We start from the raw sequence: 18,631 nt of genomic DNA, 5'->3' as shown, positions 1-18,631 counted from the left end.
CAAATCACCGGGTCTTTATTTATAGGTCAGAATGTGAGTTTAAGTATGTGACCCTCTTTTTTAGTGTGGCATATTTTCATGCTCAATTTACCGACATTACCTTTGCTTCGTTCTCGTCTTCGATTAGCAAATGTAAGCATTACAAAAAATTGAGTCATTTTATTTAAAAAGATAAGAAGATTACCGTCAAAATTTTGCTCATACTGCAGACGTTCAAAATCTTTAACTCCTTATGTTGTACATCTGTTAACAAATGTCTTTTGTTATTTAATAGTCTTTTTCACCAAAATGTAGCCAATAAGAACAGCTATAAATGTTGGGTTAATTCACTCCCATTAAAGAAAATGTGAATACTGTGTAGTTTTGTTCAAACAAACAAAAAAAATCCACCATTGTGAAAATAATGAGAGCAGAGCTGAAACAAAAATAAAGAATCACAAAAATCACATATTCATTGTAATAATCCAATATATTTTCTTTCATTTAAGCTCAGTTTGTCTCTGCTGCATCATGTGCTGATTATTTGCGCTGGTTTCTCTCCTCTGCTCTTTGTTTCACTGTGAGCAGAGCAGCAAAGAACAGGAAGTCATGTCACTGAGTTGATAACAACACTGCAGACTCACCACCACCCAAAAGTATTGGCATAAAAGTGTTTATGTAACACCTATTTACCCTGGAAGCTTTAAGATACATTATTATATTCACTAGGTTGTTTCTCCCCTTTCTCTGGCCTGTAACTCTTCCAGTAATTCTATGGCTAGGGCTGCCACAAACGATTATTTTGATAGTCAACTAGTCACCAATTATTTTTGCGATTAGTCAACTCATCAGATCATGGATCCATTGGACGTAAAACGTACAGCTTATTGCACCAGCAGCATCTGCTCTTATATAACTATCATTAGCTTACAGCTTTAAGTGTGTAAGGTATGTGCTAACTAAAAATAAAGACAAGATGATAGTTTATTAAATTTTAATGAAATTTGCAGATTGTTTTGGTGAAGTTTAATAAACTCCTTGCTATTTAAAATATAACGGGACACCAGAGTATATTCTCCAGCATCTCACACTTCTGATAATCAGTTGTCTGCTTGACGTTCATACAGCTGTGTAAAAACTATAACTTTAATCTCAGCCAAACCGATTTACTCAGGAACAAATAAAATACTAAAAAAAACCCAAACAATAACATTTTTAAGTGACTTATATATGTTTAACCTGAGTAGTGAAAGATGGCGGTGGGTTTGAAAACGATTTGCCGGGAGTCCGGTGTTCTCACGGGCTCTAGTTAGCCTTGCCCCCGGCTAGCTATCGAGCTAGTGGGTAACAGACGTCTCCGAAAACGTTGGAGCGCTTTTGAAAATATGTGGTGTCTTGATAAACTGAGCAGATTTGAGGTTTACACAGTTACATTCTCGCCTGAAAATATGCTAAACGTTTATTTTGTGACCCAGAAAGAATAATAACAGTAATATTAAAACTAACTAGCTGCCGCCATTGTTGGAAACTGAGCTGGGCCGCGCTATGAATTCTGGGACACAGCTTCTTCTTCTTCTGCGTTTAACGGCAGCTGGCATCCTTGTACATGCAGTGCTGCCATCTTCTGTTTCAGTCCGTTATTACACTCTTAAATCCTACTACTTATTCCTGCGTCTATTGTGATCTTACAAAGCTTCAAATGACGTGTCGACTATTAAATCAGTCGTCGACGATTTTGATAGTCGACGTAATCGTGACTAGTCGACTAATCGTGGCAGCCCTATCTATGGCTCATCAATTTTGCCTTTAAATGAAATTGATATTAACTATAAATGCTTAATAGTTAATATCTTTATTTGGTCAAGTTTCTCTCCTCTTCTCTCTGTTTCACCATGCAAGCAGAGGAGAGGTACGTCATCACCTCTAATAGAAAGTGTTGACCAAACTGGTAGCCAAGAGCCATCTTTGAGTTTCTTCAGGTGTCTTTCTTGATAAATTACTTTGTTTTTCCATCATGTCCCATCTTTCCATATCCAACACTTACTCATGAAAAACTTGATGTAACTATGATTGAATCAGACATCTATCGCAGGTAAATGAGAGAGGCTTTACTCTCTCTTGCTGTATTTTCAGTGCCTCTGGGTGAATTGCGTGAAATCAAATTATGCAATGGAGACTGAATTTAAGGAGAACGCATCCAAAAACACATACACCCTTTCTTCCCGTCCTCCCTCTCTATTCGGGGTATCACAGAGAGGTTCTCAATGCGAGGCACCGCTTTCTTCCGCCGGACAAACAAAGCACTCCCTGTTCACAGCCTCTTAGCAGCCACTTCACACGCAGCACAAGGTGGAAGCCCCGCTAGCTACTCTATTCTCCCTTTAGACCTTCCGCCTGAATACTGCAAAGAGATTGTAAATGGCAATGACAGCAGGGAAGGTGACACGCCAACAAACACCCAGAGGAACACATTGAAACATTTATGTAAGTTGTACTGCAGCAGGACACTGATATCCACTGAATAACAACAAGTAATTTGGGTACGATCAAATGTAGCAGAGACTAAATTATTACAAAATGCTGTAAATATAAAGACATCACATTTATGTTTTCTGATCTGCTACAAATGAGCCGAGCTTCATCTTCTGTGTCCATCTGCTTCATATCGAGCCTGGAGACAGCTCAATATTTTGTCTGACAAGATGGTCACACTGTCAATTGAGTCAAAAACAAGTCATAATTTCTTGCTGTGCCTTGGCAGAGACAGCACAAACTACAAGTTGGTCGCTGGCCAGTCATAGCTTGGCATTTCTCAAGACTCATGATGAAGAAGGGACCAAGTACTGGAAACAAGAAGGCCAACAGATAAGAGCAAAGACAGCTGTCTCGAGTTTAGAAAAAGAAAGAAACGGGAAAAATGAATCAGGGATTGCCTGATTTCTTTGTACGACATCACAAACACATGGTGGAAATTTTTACAACAAATAAAATAACTTTCATGTGCCATACGGAGCACCCTACAGTTTTCTAATTTGGCAAAACAGAACCCATTAGTCACTCGTATGCACCCCAGCACAAAGGTAAACAACATGAATGTGCTATATTCCAGACGGAGAGATGCCATCACAAAGCAGACACACCCTGACCAGAGTGAATCCCTCCTAACTGTGGGCAAACCAAAGAAAGCTGCCATGACGCCAGCACACGTCTCACCACAGGCACTGACTGTACTATGAGGCATCTCTAGCTTTGAGCAGGAACTGGTACAGGCTTATGATACTGAAAAAATTGATTATAGGGAAAATTATAGGACTCATCCAGCGCACGCAACAGCGTGTTCATCATATTTCAGAGGCAAATAAGGAAATTTCACCCGCAAGTTACAGGCTTTCCTCTCCATTAACCATTCAGCAGAATGCAACAGTGGCCTTTAGGGCTTCCGCTAATCTCATATCCATGAGCTGTGAGGGCAACACGATAATGATCCACCTCTGAACACGACAGCAGAGACCTATAACAAACCCACAGCCTGCAGAGCTCACACAGCCCTCCCTTTTTGTTATTAAAAACAGAGATATGCTTCATAATGCCTAACTCGTTAAGACCTCTGCTCTCACTTATTCATAAAAGCAACCAGGCAGAGAAGAAGGCGTAATGAATGAAAAGGATATTAGGCACTGTGGCGTATGTTTGGCAACAGACAAAGCTGCTAAATCCTTTACATTTCCAGAGACCAATTATATATATAAAAAAAAAAGAGGCAGCAGAGTGTTATTCCTGTAGCTACAAAGGCTGTCAGCTGGGGAAAATAGTAGTTTGAAGTAGATATGCATCACCTGGTCACTGGCTTTTCAGCTAATTAGCTTTGACCTTCCTATCATAATAATAGAGTAAACGTTGGCCTGCTGATCATCTTTTATTTTGCTTCCAAAGAGTCACACTTTTGTGAAACTTTATTGCTCAATGATCTTGAGCAACAGATCCCCGGGCTTTCTTAAGGTTTTTCAACAGGGAGATTCTCAAAGAGCTATTAGCTAAAACATAAATCTTGGTATGATGTGCAGTGTGTCGTTCAAGAGTTTGACAAAAATAGCAAAAATAGCACTACCAGTAGCACTACTAGCACTACCAAAAATAGGTGGCTCCATGAAGGCTGCAGAAACAAGCATAACCACCTGACCAGAGTACTGTAAAAACATGCCAACTGGCTAACATAAGCCACACTCATCAAATTAATTTAGCTTTTGGAATAAGTGCAATGCATCTATCTGCCATTTAAAATCAATTTCATTTACATAACAATGTGATATTAAATGGTTTTACAGTGCTTTTGAGTACACACCTTTCTTTCTTTCTACCACTGTGGTCAGAGTTGGCCATTTTCTTCAACACTGGATGTAAGCGTTAGTCTGACATTTATTCTCAAATTCAAGTGATTAGGAGATAAGTTCCTTTAAAATTGGAAGCTTTACAAGAAGGTACAACATGTTGGGTAAGTCACATTTACAATGTCAATTCTGCCCAGTAACATGGAGCACTTTATTCCAAGATCTATCCAAGTGTGTGATTAAATGAAAAAAAGTATAATCAGGTGTAGCTGTGGAAAATATTTTTATTGTTCAATTTTTTTATAAACAATGCAAATTTATATTTGTTAGAAAGCAAAATCAGAATCAGGAAAGTGGTGCATCGATGCTCTTTTAGTGCTCTTGCTTTATTATTATAATTTTTTTTTAATAAATGAGAAGGGCATAATGAGGGGAAACCTGGTTGTCAGCTGACCTAAAGTGACACTATTTAGTCATCTTAGAGGCTTCTCCATGGCTACACACTGTGCACAACATTGAGTTTAAATATAGCAAAGGAAGTCTGGAATTTCCCACGACAAGATACGAGACCATGGAAACAAAGTCGAATAGTGTAAACTAAGCGGAGTTTAGTGCACGGCCTTCTTTGCTGATCTGAAACAACGTGTCTAGCTGTCTTTCAAATACTTTTTAGATGTAGCTCAGGGGGTTGTCATGGAGACTGAGGCAGGCAGTGGTGTCACAGTGACCTTGGTATCAGCTGAAGGCTGTTTGTCAGGATACTGACTCAAAACTTAAAGTAAATTTGTCTTTTTGGGAGTCTCTCTCCGCTTTCTTTGCTCATCATCAGTCATCGTCTGTTCCTTTCCCTCACAAACCCTCCGGCGTCGCAAATGATCTTTTCCACCACCAGACTAAAAATGTGACCTTCAGTACGTCTTGTTATCAAGAAAAAGCAAGGAAAACTAAATCAAAGGAACTAGAGCCTCCAGTCCTCATCCAACCACTCCATGTATAGTCATTTTAACACAAATTTTGGCGTGCTCAGGGTGTGGTGAATTTCTCCCAGTTCTAATCTATGAGATGCCACATGGCTGGAGTTCTTTGTTTGATTTGTCTGAGCTCTTAATGCCTTCATTGGATGAGCGGCTGGATTTACCTGCACATGGCAAAACCCTCACCCTGCAGAGAGGAACGGCTACAGGAGTGAGCTACTGTATGTGTTAGCAATGTGGTTAAAGTCATTTAACAAAAGCGTTTAACAGTTGGGCTGCTAAAATACTGAACACTGTCAATAAGTAAAAGAGTGAGCTATTTACTCTCAATATAATTTTAAAAGTCTCTGCTCAATTGAACCACATTCATAATGAACTACATAATGCAATTTCAGGTTGAAATTTTCCCAGAGAAAACGTTCCATCATCTCTTTTTTCCCCTCATGTCAGTCCTGAGGATACAAACCTCGTGTTTGCAAAAGCTTTATTGGAACTGGCACTGAACAAAAGTGACCAGGGGCTTCGTATCGAAGGCTCCGGTCGCACAGGCCTAGAGGCTGCAATCGCCTGGCAACCACCGGTTGCTAAAACTGAGTATTTGCCAACAGTTGTCGGTTGCTGGCAGTTGCTGTGAAATTGCTTGTTCAAGCCAAACTTGCTCTGACCTACAGATCTGCCAATGACCCACTGGTAACCACTAGGGTAAAACATGTATTGCTCAACATGTTGGCGAGTGGTTGTGGGTACGTTGCTGGCATTTCTTTGGCGAGTAAAGTGCAGTCACCGGCTCTTTGTGTGGAAGACACCGGCTTGTCTGCAAACACTTGCAAACGACTTGCTAAGTAGTAAAGAAACCGAAGAGAACGGAGAACATTTGTTTTCAAACTTTTATATTTCAGCTGTAAAGTATTTGATGCAAAGTTTTGCGTACTTTAAAAAGCACATCTAGGACAGGATTAATTTTGCTTGGGCAATAAACAGCGTGATGTGTGGCTTTGTTTCTTGCAACATGCCTGTTTCTACATAAGCTAAAATCTAAAAAACAAATAAAGTAAACAGCATTAAACAGACTTCTGACAGTTTGTGACTGACAAAAAATGTCAAATCTATTATTTCTAAGTTTTTCTTTAAATAGGCGACAGAATAAAGCTTTCAAATGCTGTTATTTTAGCTTATTTATTTAAAAAACAAAAGTAATATGCTGTGGATGAATGGATTACAACCAGCTATGACAAATCTAACCCTGTGTTTTGAGGATGTCGATGGCTGTTGGGGGGAACTGTTTCATCATTTTTATGCTTCTCAACCACGCTGACATAAAATAAAAACAAACAGACCACCAGTCAGGACTTGAGTAAGACTGATAAACCAATAAAGGGAACCATAGATGCTAGTGTGTCATGCTGTGACTTAAAATAACCGAGTCTGTGTGAAAGTGAGAGGAGAAGTGGAAAGCGTGGGGCAGCGATCTTCACAGCTGCTTGGTCTGTGGCCAGGAGTTTCTGTGTGTATTTCTGACCTGAGAGATGTGGTTGATGGAGGACTCCATGCGCCGCAGCTGTGAGGCCTGGATGTCCAGCAGCTGCAGCACATTGTTGGCTAAGGCATTAATCTGGTAGGCCACGCTAGCCAGGGACTGGGTGGTGTAGGCTTTGGTTTCCTCCAGAGCTTTCCTCTTGTCCTGGGCCTGTGCACAGAAATAAAAATGTCAGTTACTATTAAAATTTACATAACATCCACCTTTTAACCCCATCTACAAGTCAGCTTTGTGCTGGCTTCAGGCCAAAAACACTGCAAAGACCATTTCCTCCCCAACTCTCAGTTCTGAGATACCACCATGTAACGGATCCTGAAGGCACCATTCAAGAGCAAAATATCCGCTTTTCTAAACTCAGAGACTGCTTCACAGAACTGAACCTGACAGATTCAACACAACAATTCATTCGTATTATCAATAATAAAGCACAGCGCTGATAGCAACAGTTCACTTGTAATTCAAGATCAGATAACAGCCACACCTCTGCTATTTCACATCTAGTTTAAGTAGGAAACTTTGCAACGTTACGTGCAGATTTATTGTCCCCTTTTCTTCTGTCTTCTTTGTTTTTTATTTCTATCCTCTTGTTTCTATTAATCTAGTTTTTCCTTTTTATATTTTTTTGTTTGCACCCTTTTAAAAAGCTTTCCAATTATTCTGTTTGGCTCTCCATGTGAATTTACAACATGAATACTCTTCTTTTTATCTATCCAATCACTTTTTTGAAAAGGCGCTACACAATTAAAGTACATTTTTATATATCATCATGTCAAAAAACACCTAGTATCATATTTTTGGTATAATCAAGCATGTCTGCGTGGCCTATAACAGGCCCACTCGACGTATATGAAGCTAAACATTTACATGTATGCAGCAATGTATTCAGTAACAATTTAACGACATGTTGTTCAGCCACCTCCCTTCAGACGGGCATAGCTCCAGGCTGATGAGCTGTTGTGTTTGATCTCTGTGGGCTCTTCCCTACACTGCTCTCAGTCACCAAGTCCAAAGAGCACTGCCTGGAGGGTAAACACTGGGCTTTGATAACAGGGTGCTGTAATAGAAGACAGGTGGTGGCAGCAGTGGGTGAGGTGATGATAGCTAATGGTAGCATTAAGGGGGCAAAACAGAGGGGAAAAAAAGAAATAAGAAAGAAAATATTTGACCATATGAAGACAAGAGAGGTGACAGTGCAAAAGAAAACAATCGACGCAACTAATACACAAACTGTCCATATGGCTGGCTAAAAGCTCCTGACCAGGAGAGCTGCAGCGCCGGCTTTTCCACGGCCGGTGTTTCTTTTAGCGGGAATCAAAGCGGCAGATGTGTTGGGTGATAACAGCCTCAGGAAGCAGGAAAGATTCCTCCAGAGGGTTCAGTGCAAAAGGCCATCTGTTGAAATCACACACTCGTTCATGCGTGCACGCAGACACCTACCACTGACGCCGCAATATGCAATGTGGTGCGTGGATTAACAGCTGGAGGGAAACAGATGAAACAACAACCGCAAACAAACAAAACAAACAAACAAATAAACCAGCCTTTACATCCATGATAGCAATTTCCAAATTGCAAGAGGATGCAGATTTTTGCTGTATAAACAGATTAGTGAACAGCTCGTGCTTAGCTGTGCAGAACTGCTGGCCTACATATCACGCCACAAGTTAGTTTAAAATGAATAAACACGGCCCCGAAGAGACGTTGTGCAAGATCCATTCATTATAGATACAAAGACTGCAAATGCAAATATGTTGTTTGCAATACTGTTATAACAAAAAAAAAAAACTGCATGATTATGTTGTTTTTGTTAATGCACTGCAGCTGTGAACAGCACAGACAAACAGGCCCATTGATGTTTCGGATCACAAACAGCTCAAGTGTGATGTGTAAACTCTACTGTCTCCATTTCTGTCAGACATACAAATTCATTCAAGGTTGCCAAAGCTTAAATCCAAAGAAAAGAAAACAACGTGATGCTGTTTGGGCTGCGTTCTCGAACGGCTGCAGTGCAAAACGCTCCAAAACATGCACGATCGCCCGTCCTGCTGACTCAAAGTTTCCCGCGGTGTTAAGTACAGAACATGTAAGCTGATGACAGCACAAATTAACCAATGTGTATCACTTTGAAATTGAAGGTGCAAGGCCAGGACTTAAAATTAGTGCACCACAGGCTGCCCTTCGCTGCCGTTTCCTCTCCTTTGAGACGCAGCCGCTACAACGACTCGTCCGTCAAGAAAGCTGACGTGACGAAGCAAAAAGGCCAGGCTGATCTTTCCTGGTTTACACGAAGGTAAATGTTTTACCTGCACTGACACTCTCAGTGAGCTGCACAGCCCGCTTTTCAGCCATTTCACTATATATTTCCCAAATAGTTAAATAACAGATCCCTCTTTGCCCTCTATTCTTCCTTTTCTGAACAGAATGATTCACTCTGCATTAGCTGCCAGAGCCGTGATATGAGGTCAGCGGTGGGAGCCGGGAGGACAGATGCAACACTTGATTGCATCGCCACTGGCGGCAATCTTAGATCCTCCTGCTCTAGTTACATCCCTGGCATCCCTAGTCCCTTTGCTGGTTCACGCATCAAATCCTCAAGAACAACCAGATTTGTTGTCCAATTACCCAGCAATCTGCACATTTCTTCAAAAAAAAAAAAAAAAAAAAAAAAAAAAAAAAGACAATGGGAGAGATGTAGTAGATCCTAAAAAATGAGAACAAACAGTGCTTTAGCAGACAAGCAACAAACGGTGTGCACAATCAGCTCAAAACAACAGCACCGGCAAGCTGAGTACACTCTTCCACGGCAGGGAGATGCAGAGAATGAGGTGGGCTCTGAGAGAGCTTTAGCGCTCCTGGGGCACTTTATCTCATATTTCTGAGCTGAGTAATGACTGAGTGAAAGAGACTATGGAATATCCAGGCAGCAGCAGACAGGCTGTCAGCACCTGAGCTGGGTTTATAAGGGGAGTAGAGAGGAATGCACGGGCTGACTACGCACAATAAATATGTAGCTGGGAGCAGGGGCAAGCGAGATAATCAACCACCACCTTGACAGCATAAAACACAAACACACAATCAGAGTGACAATTCTTCAAAAACCCAAAATAATTGAACTGTTTTCCATGCTGCACGTATGCAAGCTGAAAAAACTCACGAAAAGATAAAGGAGTGGCAGTCACAAGAAAGGCTTTCCTGTTTTCTGCAGGGTTTTTTGAAACTCTTGGAAGGTTAGACACTCTTCATCTCACCCATCCAGTCTGGCAAGATAACGGCCGCTGAAGCGCAATTGAGTTTCTGTTTTTTTTTCTTAAACAAGACGCCTCCATGTCAGGCTCTGCTGGCTGCATTAAGTGCCGTAAAAAGGAAAAACTCCTCGGGGTCAGACGGGTTCCTGCTTCCCTTCCGCCCAAAAGCAGTAGCAGAAGTAGGAAATGGACAAAATGAGTATTCCTCCTGATGATCCGACACGACCAAAAGAGGACTCAAGGAACTGAGACCAAATGTCTGTTTCACTGAATCATCCAGAAATTAGGAACATGACAAAAAAAACAAAGGGTTCAGTGTGGGATACATTTGTTGGTGTTGCAGCAAATGCTAGAACTTGCATAAACATTTCTGCTTCTTTTGATTTACACAGCTGACAAACCCATCTGGGTTAATGTGCACTCACTTGTTCACAAGTGTGCTCAGCACACACACACACACACACAAAAATAAATCCCACACACTTTTAGGAATGTTTGGAATTCCGCAACATGTCATACATCCTCAAGAGCTGCTGAGGGGTTTCACCATGAACCACAAGTGTGGGGGATGAGCTCACAGAAGCCAAAAACAAACACAATGGGACAGAAGTACAATCTTCAGACTGAACATGAGGAAAAACTAATCCTAGATATTAGGCCTGACAACTCCTGCAACTTTGTCTAAAGGAAGAAAACCTTAGCAGGGATCAATCCTCTTCCCAAAGCAGTTCTGTGCTGAACTGAAAGAATAAGCCTAAATCCAGCTGGAAGGTTGTAGAGCTCACATGGCACTTTGCTGCCCAGTGATGTATCGACCGCTGATTACTGCAGACTGGACGGGGCAAGATAAGTGAGGCAGCCTAGAGCTAGTGAGCCGCTGTATTGATGTGCGAAAGGTGGAGCCCATGAACGAGAGACACGTTTAAGATCTGACCACGTGTTACCAAAGCTATTACCTGATCAATTAGTTCCCTCTGCCATCGTGCAGTGATATATTACAGCTCAAACGCAAGGCAAAACTGTGATAGCAATCTGAGACCGAATGTAACTATGTCAGTACCACTAAAGTTAAAGGAAGACTGTCGTTTCCAGTTTGCTGCTGCTGTGATTTATCTTTGGTGGTGTCAGTCTGTACTGGGACTTCCCCACGCTTCCATCATATTTGCTAAGTAGATCAGCTGATATGGCTGAACTGTGGTTGAGCTTTACTTTGCGGCCAGCTTAAGACAATACCTTGCTTTCTGCTTCTTACCAGTCTAGTAACGTGCATTTCAAGGCAATTACAGTCGTTGCTTAACGTTTGATGGAAATAAAGCTACTTTCGGTGCAGCAGGTATCTGACACAACCATGAAAGGACTTCACTCGGAACTAAAACCCCGGCTGACAAATGTGAGATTTTCTTGAACTGACTAAGTTTTCTGTTAGACTTCCTTGTTCTAAGGTTACATTGGAAACAATTTGCTGGTCACTTTGTTCCCTAGTTGACATTTACTGCTCTGGGTGCTGGTTACTGCCAATGTATTTACCACCCCCTCATATGTCAATCGACAGTATTCTTCCCTGTGGTTGGTAGTTGCTTCAGTTGCTTGGTTAAAAATCTTCGATGGTATCTGGTTGCCACATTGCTGCAAATTGCTTTCTGTGTGGACACCGCTAACAGTTAATCAATATATCTCCACACACCTGTCACGAATGAGAAAATCCAAACTTCATAGGGCGTTCAATTTGCTACCATACACCTCTAAGAAAACCCATCAGATATTTATTTTGGAGAGGCTGCTACCACTAACTTTGGGGTATTTGTCCTTTAAAAATTGACTTCAGAAATGATCAAGTATCAGTCTCAGAGCCCATCAACTGATCTCCTATTTTAGCCTCTCAGAGGAACAGCTAATTTCTTGGGGTTTTCAAAAGTTGCCCAAGGCAAGATGTCCTGTTCCATCTGTTATTCCCACTGGTTTACAAATGAAGACATTTTTTTAAAGAGATAATAAAAAGATAAATTGATAAAATGACTGTACACCTGTATGCAACCAAACACAATCGGTCAACAGAACTACAAACGGACTACAAACAGAAACCAGAAAAATACCAGAACCACAAATCTTGTCCCTTGCCTACAGATTCTCCATACTCATATAAAAACATGTTTATGGGAAAACATCTGTTTTCTAAATGCTCTCTGGTTAAATCTGTGCCAATTAATAAGTCAGTTTATCACAGAACTGTTGAAGCTTTACTTTGTTTTATAAAGCCTAAATGTTTTAGAAGGTGCTAAGTGTTGAATTAACAATTTTCAGTATACATTATTATATCCACTCCTTGAGATGATTAAACTAAGAACGACCTACCTGCCGAGACAGGATGGTGAAAGTGACTCTGGAACGTGTGAGGAATAAAGAAAACCTGCACATGAAACAACTTGAGTCCCTCCTTTTACAAGGTCTCAGCTCTCTAAAATTAAAAATTTAAAAAAATAAAATAAAATAACACTGCAGCACGATAAGTGAATTCATAATTCCTTCTCCTCCCTCAAAGGGGCAGATGGAGGCTGACTGAAAGGCCATAAGGTCTACCTGACCTTGAAAATCTGCCAGCACGCTATTAGAAATTCCTTCAGTGTGTCAGGGAAGAGACACAAAAGGGAAGTTTGCACATGAAGGAAACTCATTAACCTTTATTGAGAGACTTGGTAATTGCTTCATCTGGCAGAAAGCACAAAGTGCTTAACTGATAAACAAGCAAAAAAACACCAAAAGTTGGGAAAGGCTTTACTCCTTATGAATCCAACTGTAAGCCTAAACAGTACCACCAGAATGAATCCGACTGTCCAAAACTCCCACACTGTAACAGATCGGTTCAACAGTCTGGATCAAACCAACCCCGGTCAGCTGAGGGGGAGGAGTGACAGGTGGTCAAAAGGATGAATGGGTCTGGCTGGTAGGCTCAGAGCCGCTAGGCCTCTCCGTGCTGCAAGAAAAACCAGGCCACTCCACAGAGAGCAGGAGAGAGGGAGAGGCAGAGAGAAAGGACAGGAAATGAGGACTCAAAGTAACCCAGAGAGGCAAAGCTATGTTAAAAAAAAACACAAACCTATATTTATCACCTTTAGGCAAGACTGGCCTTCTTCCAAGAGAAAAACTTTCACGAATTCTCCTGGGAAAAGCAGCACAGGACAGGTACACCAAGGTTATATGACCGGGATTGTCAAACTACTGATCGATGGCCAGGCCTCGCCTCTTACATGTGATGCTGCCTGCATCGATTACAAGCTCACATTTTAAAACAACTCATTCAGGAGCAGCCCGCACTTCTTTTTTTCCTTTTTTAAAGAAAAAGTGGGCATCGTGCTGCCTCAGCACAAACAAAAAAAACACTTGCTTGCAAGACAGAATTTACTCTGACTTATGACCTCCTGGTTTTCTACATAACACTTCCATTTCCCCTTTTTTCCCCGTTGTAAACATCTCACTATACAGCGCTGCCACACATCGCTGTGATTTCATCAGGAATTTGGACCAACTTGCAGGCAAGACCTTTCTAAGGAATTCCCAATTATCAATGTAGTAAAGGCGTGTGCATTGCTGGTATTCAGATAGTGGAAACATTCAGATTCAGAAGACTTTATTTATCCCCGAGGGGCAATTGAGAGACTGACCTTGCCGACCATACATACAATACACAATGGCCCTGTATGGTGGCTTTAGGAGTGTCCGAAAAGCATCCATTCAAAATACATTAAGTGCCACAAACGCCTTTCCTTGTTTAGAAATGAGTGGACAATGACCGCTGAAAACTTTAACGATTTATTGACTATAAATGTAGAGATTAAATGATGAGAGAGTTAAATATGATCGGCAGGACTGACTATCTGTCCTGGTGTACCACTCCTTTTGCCCTATGACAGCTGAGATCTGGCTTAAAGAAGGCCTTTAAACAGTGACTATGCACATAAGCATGACTTGTTCACATACAGTTAACACGGAGTCTGTGTTACCTTACTTAACAGAAATCTGTCGGTTTTACTGCAGTTTTTGAACATTTGACAAACAAAAGTGGATTTTATCCTTAAGTAAAAAAAACTGACGGGCACAATTTTTTATGCTGAAAAAACAACAACAAAAAACTGAACTCTGGAGTTGGACGAACTCTTAAGACATTTGATGGATACCTGCCCAAAGACCAAGAAAAAAGGAACAAGGATAAGCTGCTGTTAACGTTTTTACCACAGTACTCGTGTTTGCTTGAAAACCTTTATTGGTTTTAACCACTTTGTCACTATTAGTTTAAAGATTAAATATTTATTAAGTTTAGATAAGCTTTAGTTTTACATTTTTAGCTTTCAGCAGAATTATCCAGACAGTAGGCAGCTGCCTTTAGGGCCACAAATAGCATTAAATGTATATGCAGTAGTGCTCCCCAAGATCCTTTTAACCATGATATATACATAAGAAACCGATCAATTATAATTATTAGCTCTAATTTCAGTTTAGTTTCCATTTGATTCGTTTCCAAAGTGGGTTTTGGTCATCTCCGTTTAGTTTTGGTTGGTTTCGGGTGTTTTAAATCACCATGATGTGGGTGGTGTTTGTCAGTGGAAAATAGACATTACAATACAAATATATCTCCTCATGCTGTAGAGGAATCTTAGCTTCCTAAATACATTTATCTGAAAAGATTAAATCAGAGCATGTTTGGCTTTTTCTGCTTGAAATATAACTCAGCTGACCAATTCATTTTTATGATGTTGTTTCCTGAGCTCTATACATAACAAACAAAGCCTAAGCATGACTATTAAAGCCTGAATTGTGTCATTACTGTGCTGACAACCCTCTCAGTGCGTCCTCTAGCCAACATGGCCAGGTGGCCCACTTTGCATACGGTAGACGCGTCCTTGTCGCAGAGGTTACACAAACATGGCTCTGATTTGCATGAATGAAAAAGGGGTTTTGAAAACAGCTAAATATTCCAATCTTTCTAATCAAAAGATCAATCAGAATAAACTGAACCGAGGTATGTTAATGTGAATCTTGTCTTGTTTTCAGAGGCACTTCCTGACACACAGAAAAGGCATTTCCAGGGAGTCGGTCTTCAGAGTCAGCAGGGCAAACAGGAAGCATAACTCTGACCCGTCAGTGTGTCATATGCCACGCACGCACAGCTCGAAACGCACTCTCAGACCAACAAAAGTCACTATCAAGTTGGAAAAGTGGGGCAGAGATCTGTCCTTGGTTAAACAGAGCTCTCGCCATCTGCTTCAGCCCGCTGAGCTGCACTATAGTCCGCATAACCCCAAAGTCCCGATGACACAAGCACAGAGAGAAAGAAGCAGGGATGGAAATGTGAAGGAGGAGTGCAGAAAGGACGGGCCGATTCAAGCTGAGGCATGTTGATATGTGCGTGTTTTCGAGTGTGTGCGTTTCTATCAGACACAGAGAGCAGGAGAGAGTGTCTGCAGCAGACAGAAAGGGCTTATGAAAAGTGCACTCACTTCACAGAGAGCTGGCGACGTGTGCTGAAAAGCTTAAAAATCCCTCTTTTTTTTTTTTGACGTCAGCGCTTCAAACAAGGTGCTCGACTAAAATACAGAGGCAGGATCAGACGCACGCCGCAGAACTTTTTGTACAGTTTAGTTCAAGTCTGAACTAAATTTACATCAAATACTGAGCTGAGGCTCGTCAGCATCATCCACTCCTGCTGCACCTTTTATGTACAGCCACGCACACATAAAGACATCAGAAGGCAGCAGCTGAGATGTTCTTGTAAGTTTTCAGCTCATTAGTTTGGAGGGGTTTGAGTCCTATGACACCATTTCGGGAGCATCTTCTAAAGATCTACACGGCAAAAAAAAAAAAGCATGCGTTATCAAGCTCAATCTACAAGTAATTTTTGAGAAAGTAGAAGAAGAAAAGCCTATTTTACTAGTTTTAATGTGATGAAATCTAATGAAATCTGCCTGGTTCTAGTCTGAAATGCACTAACTGCAAGTCACTTTGGACAAAGCACAAACAAACTGAGCAATTTATTTAAGGCAGCAAAAATGACAGAAAAGAATAAATAAAGGAAGGAAGGGGCAAAAACGGGAAATTAGTAATCAATATTGTTACGATTAAAACGTTTTAAATAGTTTAAATAGTTAAATAGTTTCTCCTAACTCCTCTACCAGTTGTGCTGTCTTCATGAGCCTGAGGCTTCCTGTTAAAAGGGAGTTCTTCCTTCCCACAGTTGCCAAACGCTTGCTTATATGAGAATCAGCTGATCGTCGAGTTTCTTTTTCTACATGCAGATATAAATTTATCTGTGTCGCACCATCTTAAATAACTTCAGAGCTCAACACAAAAAAGCAAACCCATCTCGACCACAAGATCTGAGTGCGAGCGTTTAAAACGAGGCACGCTGATAAAAATGAACTCACAGCAGACAAACTATGATTTAAATGACTATTTTAATTTTAAAGTTTGTCAGTATTGCTTCACTGTGGGAAATCACATTGAGACCTCTCGTTCTACAACTGGCTGTGGCACAGAAAATCCCATAACAAGGAAATTCCCACGTTTAGTTCCACAGCACTGCTTTTCACAGGCAACAGAAAGAAAACGAAAACTCTCAACTTTATGGCAAAAAAAGCTGCTTGACAGCGGCAAAAATGAGACAAAGTGGTCAAAGCTTTGCCCTGCAGCATTTGCGCAGGCACCCTGCCGCAGGGCAAAGTTGCCTAATCTTGCGAGGACAAGGAAGAAAACAAAATTACAGGGAGTCCTTGGGGAGTACAGCTGGAGAGGACACACCCTCTTTAGCTGATATGGGTGGGTTGTCTTCCTGCTGAGAGAAAAAAAAATGTGGGCTCTCTTTTCACTGCAAATGTTTGCCTGTCACATTGTTGCTCTGTCTTTTTTAGCAGCGGCTTACCACATTTGTTAGTGCCCTAAAAAAAAAGCAAAGCCATTGGTGGTTATTAGACTTTGTAATGAAGTTGCAGCATGGTAATCACGTCACATCACATCCTGGCCCACATTTATTCTAGAAAAACAGCAGGCAGACTCCCTGTATTAGGTTACAGTAAATTAGCTACCTTGTTATGAAAAAGAAACCTAGCAGAAATTAAAGCATGAATAATCTGAATGAGGGGTTTCAAAAAAAATCAATACTGCCAACCTTTATTGACCAACTAACAAGGACTTTATAGTCCTGTCTGCTTCACAGCCAAGTGATTCAAGCCAGCTATATTATCCTGAACAAGCTGCTTTCTGCACATTCTATGATTTTTACAGTACATTTAACAGTTTAGAAGTAATGCAGCAACAATAAACATCAGAGCATTTGCACTAAGTGCTCGCAAGTCCATAATGTAGACAGTATAGCATCACTTTAACGTCCCTGAAGTATCCCAGTGGGGGGCTTAAACTGTTTTTGTGGTATTAAATGGTGAGTTTATTGACCTTAAGGAATGTAAAGGGCTGCTACGTTCATGTGGACTTGTAGTTATACTGTGGCTTTCACGTTAACGCACGTAAACCCAACTCACTATTAAAGCGACGAAACTGGTGTAACTTTGTCCTCGAAATAAAACTATTTTTAGGATAGGGTGTAACATAATCAATGGCCTGCCTTAAAAAACACACACGGGCCTTCCTTATCAGCAGTGACAGTGGAGGCAGTTTAGAAGCGAGCCAGTGTACTACTAATTTTTTTGTTAAAAAAGAAAAAGTAGACACACCCTCTGTGTAAACGGAATGAATGTGATCAATGGTGCGGGGCAGGCGGGGGCTCTTTAAAACGTCCCACGGCCGTAAAAGCCCCGTGGGTAAAGTGTTATCACCGCTCCGAGCTTTTAGGGATCATTTGACGAGCCAGTCCACTTCTTTATCCACGTTTCCTGTCCCAACAACCATTCAGTCCGGAGCTTTCCGCGACAAAAGGCGGACCACAGATACAACAACCCTGTGGCTCACTCACTTACCTGGACATAATTGTTCTCGCAGTAGTCTGCTACTCTCGTCAGGTTTTGGTAACTCTCCACGAGCGCTCTTTTACCGGCCGGAATCTCTTCCTCTAACAACATTTGTAGCTCTGCCATCTTAACATCTCTCCGCAGAGCCTCCCTTCCCTCTCTGCCTTTCCTTTGATTGAAACAGCCACCAGCCCAGCTCTGCCTCAAAAAAAAAAAAAAAAAAAAAACTCCTTTGCCTGCTATTGTGGGATTCCTGCCTGCCCTCGCTTTGGCGTAACGTCAAAGCGAAGATCGTGTGTATTAATGAGGAGGATCACTACATCCGCAATATTGTGTACGAACATTTTACTCTCGATTTTATTTCATTTTAATTCAGCACAAGGAACAGGAGAAACAAGTGTATTTGAGAGTATTTGAGATATTATATATTAGGAAAACATTTGTGGAAAAAAAATTAATTAATTCCAAAAATTTTGGAATAAAGAAAGTAATTTTAGGTGAGTTACTATTTTATTTTTTGAAGGAAATGGTGCAGAATAAAACGTTATCTTATTGCAGTATATTCTACAATATTCTAAATGGCAACATTTTTATAACAACAGAGAAAATGCTACAT

The 18,631-nt window shown here is 41.0% G+C and overlaps 1 protein-coding gene across 9 annotated transcripts in view; it reads right to left on the bottom strand.

Annotated features, from left to right (window-relative positions):
* abi1a (abl interactor 1a) overlaps nt 1–18,212 on the bottom strand; it is a 52,444-nt gene extending 34,232 nt beyond the window's left edge. For all 9 annotated transcript variants that reach the window (XM_087846284.1, XM_035911321.2, XM_087846282.1 and 6 more), the window contains exons 1-2: nt 18,025–18,212; nt 6,801–6,968 (exon numbers count right to left, since the gene is read on the bottom strand). In XM_087846284.1, coding sequence (XP_087702410.1) covers nt 6,801–6,968; nt 18,025–18,141 — 285 coding nt within the window. In that variant the 5' untranslated portion in view covers nt 18,142–18,212. The remainder of the gene's footprint in view (nt 1–6,800; nt 6,969–18,024) is intronic.
* Nucleotides 18,213–18,631: the final 419 nt, after the last annotated feature.

Source organism: Neolamprologus brichardi, chromosome 9 (assembly GCF_056152115.1).
Source record: "Neolamprologus brichardi isolate AB-2024 chromosome 9, ASM5615211v1, whole genome shotgun sequence".
NCBI classification, from domain to species: Eukaryota; Metazoa; Chordata; class Actinopteri; order Cichliformes; family Cichlidae; genus Neolamprologus; species Neolamprologus brichardi.
This window is presented reverse-complemented; position numbering and strand designations above follow the sequence as displayed.